The sequence below is a fragment of the Lepidochelys kempii genome, chromosome 3 (genome assembly GCF_965140285.1).
Source record: "Lepidochelys kempii isolate rLepKem1 chromosome 3, rLepKem1.hap1, whole genome shotgun sequence".
Taxonomy (NCBI): Eukaryota; Metazoa; Chordata; order Testudines; family Cheloniidae; genus Lepidochelys; species Lepidochelys kempii.
Genome location: NC_136382.1, coordinates 86,840,705 through 86,851,366, shown reverse-complemented (window position 1 = coordinate 86,851,366; position 10,662 = coordinate 86,840,705). Strand labels below are relative to the sequence as shown.

The 10,662-nt window shown below is 43.9% G+C and overlaps 1 protein-coding gene across 3 annotated transcripts in view; it reads left to right on the top strand.

The window, feature by feature from the left end:
- The first annotated feature begins 8,539 nt into the window (after positions 1-8,539).
- The window catches only part of REV3L (REV3 like, DNA directed polymerase zeta catalytic subunit), a 251,234-nt gene continuing 249,111 nt past the window's right edge, over positions 8,540-10,662 (top strand). For all 3 annotated transcript variants that reach the window (XM_073337056.1, XM_073337055.1, XM_073337057.1), the window contains exon 1: positions 8,540-8,772. In XM_073337056.1, coding sequence (XP_073193157.1) covers positions 8,634-8,772 — 139 coding nt within the window. In that variant the 5' untranslated portion in view covers positions 8,540-8,633. The remainder of the gene's footprint in view (positions 8,773-10,662) is intronic.

Sequence of the window (10,662 nt, the reverse complement as noted above, 5' to 3'; positions counted from 1 at the left end):
ACATCTCCTCAGTAACACCAGCTACAAGCACATGCAAACCAGTCCTCTCACTAAACTGGCTTTCTACAGAATACCATGTCAAATGCAAGGTCTTGACCCTTGTCTTCAAGATTCTCAATGACCTGGGCCCAGAATACCTAAAAGACCACCTAAAGTTCCAGGACGATGACCAGCAGACAATTTCACTCCACAGATATAATGAAACTGTCCACCAAAAGGATAAGTGCTTGTCTCTGCAGGAGAACAAGACATTGGAATGAACTAGCAAATGCCTATTTCCTGTTCCCAACAAAAGGCACAATTCTTTGATTTTGCCTGCATTATATAAACATGTAGCACAGTGTACATATAATTTATATTTTAAAAAATTAATAAAACCTCACCCTGTCACACTTTTCCACAGCAAGATGACGGGAGAAAGAACAAACCACACAGAGCAGATATTTATCTAATTATTATCTCTGACTTGGCTTTGTCACCTATCTAGTAGTCTGAAGATTTTTTCTATCATCTACCACCAGTGATGCCTGTCTCAACTATGTAACATACAATTAATCAGTTTAACTTAATCTAAGTTTTATTCATCAAGCACTCATTCTAACACACTCAGTCCCTACACATTGGTGTCACTATATTATTAGCTATTCCCTAATTAAAATGAGTGCATTCTTGCTATGCTAAGCTTAATATATATGCATTAATGTATAATAATTTAGGATTTTTTCCCTCTAGTTTACTATAACAACCAGTTCCCTCATACCAACACGTGCCTGAAAGTCAGATGCTTCCAAATAGGTGTGTCAAGTGATTAAAAAAATGAATTGTGAATAATCACACGATTAAAAAAAATTAAGCGCAATTAATTGCACTGTTAATAATAGAATACCATTTATTTAAATATTTTTGGATGTTTTCTACATTTTCATATATTGATTTCAATTACAACACAGAATACAAAGTGTACAGTGCTCACTTTATATTTATTTTTGATTACAAGTATTTGCACTGTAAAAAAACAAAAAAATAGTATTTTTAATTCACCTACTTTAAGTACTGCAGTGCAGTCTTTTTCTCATGAAAGTCGAACTTACCAATGTAGAATTATGTACAAAAAATTGCATTCAAAAATAAAACAATGTAAAATTTTAGAGCCTACAAGTCTACTCAGTCCTACTTCTTGTTCAGACAAACAAGTTTGTTTACATTTGCGGGAGATAATGCTGCCAGCTTCTTGTTTACAATGTCACCTCAAAATGAGAACAGGCGTTCTCATGGCACTCTTGTAGCCGGTGTCACAAGATATTTACATGCCAGATGCACTAAAGATTCATGTGTCCCATCATGCTTCAACCACCATTCCAGGGGACATGCCTCCACGCTTATGACAGGTTCTGCTTGATGACAATCCAAAGCAATGCAGACTGACGCATGTTCATTTTCAAAGTCAGATGCCACCAGCAGAAGGTTGATTTTCTTTTTTGGTGGTTCGGGTTCTGTAGTTTCCACATTGGAGTGTTCCTCTTTTAAGACTTCTGAAAGTATGCTCCATACCTCATCCCACTCAGATTTTGGAAAGCACTTCAGATTCTAAAACCTTGGGACAAGTGCTATAGCTGTCTTTAGAAATCTCATATTGGTACTTTCCTTGTGTTTTGTCAAATCTGCAATGAGTCTGAATAAAGACTGGGAGTGGACGGGTCACTACAAAAACTAATTTTCCCCCTGCTGATACTCACATCTTCTTGTCAACTGTTTGAAATGACCCACCTTGATTACATTGAACACATTAGCACTACAAAAGTGATTTTTCCTCCCTTCTTGTCAACAGTTGAGAATAGCCCACTTCCACCTTAATTGAATTGGCTTGTTAGCACTGATCCCCCATCTGGTAAAGCAACTCCCATCTTTTCATATGCTGGGTATTTATACTTCTCTACTGTATTTTCCAATCCATGCATCTGATGAAGTGGGTTTTAGCCCATGAAAGCTTATGCCCAAATAAATTTGTTAGTCTCTAAGGTGCCGCAAGGACTCCTCGTTGTATTTGCTGGGTCATCATCTGAGACTGCTGTAACATGAAATACAGGGCAGAATGCGGGTAAAACAGAGCACGGGACATACAATTCTCTCCCAAGGAGTTCAGTGACAAATTCAATTAACTCATTGTTTTTTTAACGAGCGTCATCAGCATGGAAGCATGTCCTCTGGAATGGTGGCCAAAGCATGAATGGGCATATAAATGTTTAGCATATCTGGCACGTAAATACCTTGCAATGCTGGAGACAAAAGTGCCATGCAAATGCCTGTTCTCACTTTCTGGTGACACTGTAAGTAAGAAGAGGGCAGCATTATCCCCTGTAAATGTAAACAAACTTGTCTGTCTTAGCGATTGGCTGAACAAGAAGTAGGACTGAGTGGACTTGTAGGCTCTAAAGTTTTACATTGTTTTGTTTTTGAGTGCAGTTATGTAACAAAAACCCCTACATTTGTAAGTTGCACTTTCATGACAAAGAGATTGCGCTAAAGTACTTGTATGAGATGAACTGAAAAATACTATTTCTTTTAGCAGTGCTAATATTAGTAATCAAAAATAATATATACTTTGTATTCTGTGTTGTAACTGAAATCAATATATATGAAAATGTAGAAAAACATCCAAAATATTTAATAAATTTAAATTGGTATCCTATTGTTTAACAGTGCCATTAAAACGGCAATTAATCACAATTAGTTTTTTTTAGTTAATCACATGACTTAACTGTGATTAATCAACAGCCCTACTTCTAAATAAAAGGAGAAATTATATGTTATAGTTCTGCATTTTAAAAATGTTTCATTCTTCATTTTTTCACTTCAGGTGATGATATTTTCTTGAATACTTATGTGTTTTTCCTGCGTCCAGGTTCATTGACATGGATGTTTGAGGGACCAGGCAGAGATAAGACCTGAAAACGTTGAAGAAAAAGAACTGTTACTCTCGTGGATCCTATACTTTAAAGTTCAACTTACTTTATTTTGGAATTAGAGTTAACATTGCTAAGTTCAAATCCAAGCAAACAAACACAAATATTCACATGTACATACAAGTATGTGTGTACCTAAACAAGGTGTTTATATATATTACAACAAAAAACCCTTTAAATCTGTTTGTGTGTATAGATATTGGTAATTGAGTTAGGGCATAAAACCGCATTGCGTCCTGGTCCCCTGACATGGTTGTATTTATATTGCAAAAAGGACTCTTTACAGAATGTAACACGTATACCATGGTTCACAAGTCTCTATAATGTTTTCTATTATAGAGTTGAAAACCATTTTGTCCTGTCTATATTGATAGCTAAATTGTTTCCAGCAGTTAAAGAATCTCCAGCAGAAACCCACTGCTGAAATCCATTCTCAACAGTCAATTTCCTAGCATATGGGCCCTAACCGAGGACCTCTCTCCATGTAATAGCTTAATTGCTGAGATCAGGTGAGATACCTGATCTTATTGTCTCTAGATTTGTGTATGTCAGGGTCTAGTGGCAAGATAAAATCTTCAGAACTGCCTAAGCAAATTAGGAGCCTAAATCACATTTTCAAGAGACTTAAGATGGTCTGCACTAGGAAATTAGATTGGTATAACCACATCATTCAGAGGTGTGAAAAATCCACAACCCTGAACGACACATTTAAGCCAACCTACCCCCCATTGTAGACAGCACTAGGAGCTACTGCCTCTCGGGGAGGTGGAGTACCTATGCTGACTGGAGAAGTCCTCCCATCGGCATAGATAGTGTCTTCACTTAAACATTACAGTGGTGCAGCTGCTGCAGGGCAGCTGAAGCGTTTTCAGTGTAGTGTAGACCAGGTCTAAGACTCTTGTGTTTATATCACTTTTGAAAATAAGGTTTAGGCTTTAGATCCCCAAAAGCACATAGGCATCTAGTAAATTAAGTCATCTTAAATATGTCATTCAGGGGCATGAAAAATCCACACCCCTGATCATTGTAGTTAAACTATTTTAACCCCCAGATTAGATAACGCTAGGTTGACAGAAGAATTCTTCCACCAACTAAACTACTGCCTTTTGGGGAGGTGGACTGCCGATGGGAAAACCCCTCCCATCAGGGGTAGTGTCTACCTTGAAGCGCTATAGTGGCACAGTTGTAGCAGTGCAGCTTTGCCACTGTAGCATTTCAAGTGTAGATAAGACTGTAATCCCACTTTAGGTACTTAAGTGCAAAACTCAGGCACCACTGAGATCCTCAGAACCTCCCGTTAGGCTGCTTCCTAACTTTGGAGGCACCTATAATCCCTCAGAGGCTACATTTTCACTATAAAAGTCCTTTAGGTGCCTAAGCTTTTGACGCTGGATGTGCACACAATGCCTCTGTCTCAGTGCCTGTCGAGGGGCCACACCTAAGCCCCAGTGCAATCTTCAAGATAGGGAGGGCAACACCCATTTTTCTTCCAAGGCCTGATTGGAAGCATTCTGAAAGCATGCTTAATTCCACACAAAATGGGCAAGAGGGGAGGAGAGGCAATGGCAGTGATAACCATTATCCCAGTGATACGGGAACTTACCCAGGAGATAGGAAGACACTGGTTCCCCCTACCTGAGGAGAAAGGATTTGAACCTGGTTTCCCACCTCTCAAGTGAATGTCCTAGCTATTGGATCAGAGTCATTCTCACTCTCTCTAGCTCAATGCATATTGAATTATTTATATAAAATGGAACAGCTTCAACAGAAGATACTGAGGGAGACCCACATCAGAATATCCCAGAGCTCACTGGACATTACAACACCTAAGTTCCTTTGTGGGTATAGGCCTAAGCTCCCAAATCACTTAGATATTTTGATTATTTTACCCCAGTCTTTAGGGCCTGATCTTTCACCACCGAAATCAGTGGGAGCTTTTGGATGTGCAGGATCAAACTCTTAATGCAGTAAAGGACTGAATGAGGGAGATCATAGCTATGGGGGCTATACCAGCATAGACATGGTGTCATACCTATGCTGGTATATCCCCCTAATATAGACACAGTGACAGAAGGGATTTTTCTGCCAGTGTAGGAACACCATTTCCCTGAGTGATGTATCTATGCACCTAGCTGTATCTACGCTGGGAGTTGGGTCTGCATAGCTATATTGCTCAATAATATGGATTTTGCACACCTCTGAGTGACATCACATTTGAAGTGTAGGCCATTTTTTTCCAGACTGAATTTTTGGATGGCATTGTCAGTTTAGACAAGTATTCTATTGTGAACGGCACATGCATTTACAGATTTTTATAAAGTACATAATACTAATTGGGAAAAAGAATAGGTGAATTACTGCCTGACCTGTCTTTTGTTCAAACATAAAAATAAACAGCTATATTTATTTTCTTCTGTTGAATAAATTCTGTCTTTTAAAACAGTAGTTAGCTAGTTACGGTGACAGTCGATACTATTATTACTAATACTAATATTAATTTATTGTACAGCTGTTTAATTGTATTTGATTAGTGGCAATTGTATATTCAAGTCTCATTATTCTCACCCAAGTATGTGGATGGTTGATCAGCACAGCTGCTGCCTAGCAACTGTAGATGGTAACTCTGGAAGAGCAGGCAAAGGAGATGACGCTTTAGAATGGAAAACTGGAAATGGCCTTGGGGAGAGTATATCATTTAGAGAATGGGGTTGAAATGGGGAGCTGGCAGAGGCTTCTCCAATCACGATGTTACCATTTGGAACTGACTGCTCTGGGATGTCAGAATTTTCAGGAACTAGAGGACATGCTTGAGTATGTCATATATTGGAGATTGTCCAGGCACAAAAAGCTGCAATCCAGAAGTACAGGAATAGATCTTGCATCTGCCACCGGCTGACAGGGCTGTCACAGGTACTCAGGGATCTCAGATCCCTGTAAACGAGCTCCTGCATCAGTGATGGCCTTGAGGCTAACTTCTTCACTTAAATGCACAAGTAACATGAAAATGTGCTCTGAATCTGAGAAGGTGGAACTCATTGGGTCTGGGAGTTGCAAAGCTAGCTGTAGAATGTTTTGTAGGACTAGGAGACTAAAACTTTAAGTAAAGTCTTAAAAACTGTACAAGAAACTAGTCACTTAATTCTTCTGAAGGCAATTCATAGCAGTTTCAGTCAGAAGATGAAACAGCTCACTTGGACAGGAAACTTTCTCCAGATTTGGTGTCCACTACTCTTGTTCTAGTCCTGCTTCCTCAGTTTTCCAACGATTCTTCCAGATTCAGAGTACACTGTTGGCTGCTTTCGTGTTCCTTTTTAGATGAAGTAAAGAAGCTCGCTCTCAAAGCCATCACTGAGTTAAGAAAAGATGGCAAGGATACTCAATGAGATGGAAGCAAAGATCAGCCAGATTAACAGGAAGACAGCAGGGGCTCAGAAAGAAGTAACATGAAGAAAGTGTAGTGATGGCTGCAGGCCCCCTGTGAGTGGAGGGCAGGAAAGGAGGAATTTGTTCAAAGAACAATAACAGGAAGATGAAAACTGGGTCAGACTGAGCTGGTACTCAGTGACATGCTTCACCAGTACTTTCCTGGCGACTATCAGTTTTTGTGGAATTTATAGCTTCCTTAAAAACAAACATTTCTAGTCCTCGTAGTTAAAAAGATGTCCCATATATGACCCTTTGCAAACCAAGAGCTCTTACAGAAATGGGCACTGCACCTCAATTGTGTCTTAAATTCTTATTAGATCTCAGAGTTCAGTATCAAATTTCTTAATGTCAATTATGTGTGCCAGGAAGATCTATCCCATTCGTCTGTGACTATGGGCAAAGTTTGAGTAGCATTACTTTTTCTTCCATTTATGTGAAAATAAAATAAAGGAACAAAAGTAACCCAGAGAAAACAAACTGACCCAGTGAGACAGTGAATAGAAAAATAGACTGAAAAATCCATCCAAGATGTGTGAACTTCAGAGAGTAAGTGAAGGGTAGGAATTGCCTGCTCTGTTTTTTGTTTAAATCTAAAACCAAAACATACAACAGATTCAGTGGGCAGCATGTGTTTTACATACTGAATTTATGTCTGATTTTATAGATTTGTACATTTGCTGTATCTTTCAGTCTATACACATACCAAACAAAAATATAATAGGTCTATGAAACACATAGCCTTTTTACAGGAGGCTCTTCAGGACTGTCAACTCTTGTGATATTCGGTATTTTTCCTAAAGCCCCAGCTGGGGAACAGAGATTGCATGAAAATCTCAGCTTTTATTTAAAAAACCCGACATTCCTACCCTTAGTAAAAGCCGGACACAACCTAAAGGCTCAGAAACCCGCAGGCAAATAAAACGAGCCCAGACTTTATTAAGGAAAAAATATTTCACGATTTTTAAGCCAATCTCATGATCACTCGGTGGGCTGGCAGCACCCGCTCTCTCGCTTTCCCAGCGAGGGGGGCTGCTCCCGAGGGCTGGATTCCTCGCTGGGAGGAGGTTCCTGGTGGGCTCAGTGGGGCTGGCGCTTAGCCCCTCAGGCGCCGGCTGATAGCCGGAGGGCGCTGGGGAGGCCAGGGAGCTGGGGGGCCGCGCTACCGTCATTGCACCGCAAGCAGCCCGAGGCGCGCGGCGGAAAGGGAGCCCGCTCCCCAAGCGTCCCCCAGCTAACAGCAGCGGCCGCATCGTTCGCGGTGCCTGAACCCAGCCCTCCGCGGGCTGCAGCCGGGCCACTGGCTGCCGCGGAGGAAGTGGCTGTGGGGCAGAGACTGGGCTGGCGGCGAGGACCAGCCCAGTCACTCCTCCGCAGCGTGCAGCAGCCGCACCACAGCTCCTCCCAGCCGCCAGCAGCACGTTCACCAGCAGCCGCCGCCTCCGCTCTTTTATAGGCTGCGAATTGCGCTCGCTTCCCCTCCTCCCTCTCCTGCGGGCCGCGCGCGGTGACCGTTACAGCCAAAGGGGGCGCACGCGACGGCAGAGACGTTACCTGAGAACTCCCACTCCCGCTTTCTTCCATCTACTCCCCTCCCCAGTCGCGTGCGTGACAGCGGCACGAGACTGCCCCTTCCCCTAGCGGCGGGCGGCGACTCACGTTCCCGCAGCCAGACGCTTCAGCATCCAAAATGGCGGCCCGACCCAGCCTAACCCAATCCTAGCCCAGAAGTCCCCAGCCCGATCCATGACTCGGCGCTCTGTAGGCTCACCCAGCCGCTAGGGTCGATTGTCGAGAAACGGATACCGCACGGCTTCCACTGCCCAGGGAGCGGAAAAAACACCCTGTGCTGAAGCGCAGAAGGGGAGAACCACGTTCCCCCCGCCCGCCCGCCCGCCCCCTCTACCCCCCCCAGTGGTTGCGTCCGTGACATCATCATCATGGCAACAACAGCTGGAGCCGAGGAGGCACCGCCGCCAAGGCGTCCGCGCTGCCGAGGGAAGGGACTGCTCTGCCCATGAGGCGCTCGCGGCCGGCCAGGCTCTTCTAGAGCCAGTTCAGGCCGCTCAGCGCGCGCGTGTGTCTGTCTGTGTGTGTGTGTGCGTGTGCGTGTGTGTGTGTGTGTGTGTGTGCGCGCGGGCGGGGAGCGGCGGGAGGGCGGGGGCTGCGCTCGCTGCGGTGGCGGCGGGGGAGCCGTGTGGGCTCCGCGCTCGCTCAGTGCGTGGGTCGCTCTCGGCGGCGGCGAACATGTTCTCAGTGAGGCTCGTGACCGCCGACTACTACATGGGCAGCCCGCTGCCCGGCCTGGACCCCGGCCAGTCCCGCTTCAGAGAGGCCCAGGCCAAGAAGGTGCCCGTGGTGAGAGTCTTCGGCGCCACCCCTGCAGGTAAGGGAACCCCGCCGCCTCTGCGGAGCCCCCGCCGGCGCTAGGCCCCGGGACCAGCCCCCCTCCCGCAGGGCTCGCTTTGTGATTCAGCCCCGGCGTGCTGCGGTGTGTGCCTCACCTGCCGCCGCCGGCCTCGCCCCTCCCCCGCCGGGACCCAGCGGGAGCTGGCGGCTGCTGCTGCGCGGGGTGGTACCTGCCCGGAGCCGGTGGGGACCGCAGGGTCTCTACAGACCGCGGCTCCCTGCGCGGCTGGTGGAGTGGGGGCGCCGAGCGCAGGATCGGGATCTGCAGGTGTGAGGATGAGCAGGGAGGCTTGTGCCCGGGGAGAGTAGGAAATCGCTGCATGCGCGCCGCTCACAGGGGAAGCTGCCCCCGTATAGGCTCGGTTGTAGCTCGTGAACCACAACTAAGCCCAGCTGTAAAAACACTGGATCTGCTCTGCTCTGCTCCGGACAGAGGGATTTGTACGTAACCCAGGCCGCGAGGTGTTGGGGTTTGCCTCTTTTTAAAGAAAGAGACGCAGCGTTTGTGTGTGAATGGATAGGAGAAAAAAATTCATACGTGTCTTCGAGGGGGTGAATAGTGAGTTAATTTATAAGTACTGTATCTTTAAACGGCTTCCTAATACAGAGTTCCAAGCGTGGGACTTCTGCAACAAGACTTGTGAAGTAGTTGTTTTTATGTTGCTGTTACGCTAGTATATTGTAAATTGCTCAGACCAATAGGCAATAGTGCTGCACTGCAGAAGGGAACGTCCTAAGCACTAGCCACATGTTGGCCCCTGCGACTTCCTAATGTAGCATCCTCTTTATTATTCATTACCCATTCAGCTATGCTTTTTATCGTTTACATCGATAAGAAGCCAGGCAATTCCAAGGTAGGTCCCCAAAATACTAACATTCTCTTTACCAGTAACATATTTTTCTAAATATGGATAATCTTTATTGCAAGTTTTCAATACACAGTGAATATGAAAAGAGGCCCCCTTTCCATCAGTTGTTACAAATATTAGAGAACATTGAAATGTTCGTGTTGTATGATACTGACCTTGGGAACTAAGGTAAGTGTGTGTTATAAGTAGAGTATTTAATGTACACTGTTATCGTTTGGGAGGGCAGAACCTGCAGTAAAAGAGCACAATAAAGGTGTCTTTTCCCCCATTAGTATAGTATAGCAATCTTTATTCATATTTAGAATTTCAGTGTTATCTTTTCTGCGCATTCTTCAGGTGCAGAGAAAGGTAAAGTAATTGAAGCAGATGCAAACTGATGCACCTAAAGCTTAAATTTTTAAAGTAGATAGGTTGTTAACACAAAAATAAACTGATATAAAATAGCGACGCCTCTTTTGTTGTAATTTGTATTTTGCATACATTCAGTGCTTCATATTTCTCCCCGTAACAAAATCTGTTAAGTGCTGTTTCAATAGTTTTCAAATACATATGATAGAGGGAAACTTCTTTGAGAAAGTAATTATGTAATCCTATGAGTAATTGTTTCACTATTCATAAATTTAGAGCCTGAGGTTGTCTGGAAGGAACAGGCTTACTATTTTTTTAAATGCATAAGAGAAGACTGATATAGTTTCTTTAAGAAGATGTTGAGAATCTGCTATATCAGGAGTATGGCCTGGGAAGTAAACCGCAGAGTACTTCACTTTGTCCAGTGACTCAGAGCATACTGAGAAATCCTTTTGCTTCCCTGACATAAACTTTATTATGTGTTTGCACAGCAGAACTGTTTCTAATTTAGCTTGGTTAATGGTGACTTTCTTCTGGCTTCTGCAGAGGAAGGGTGCTTTAATTATCTGTTATTTCCATGTTACTTTTTAGCACAAAGAGTGGCTTGCCTTATTTTTCTTTTTCATTCTTTTAATAATGTTTGCTGATAA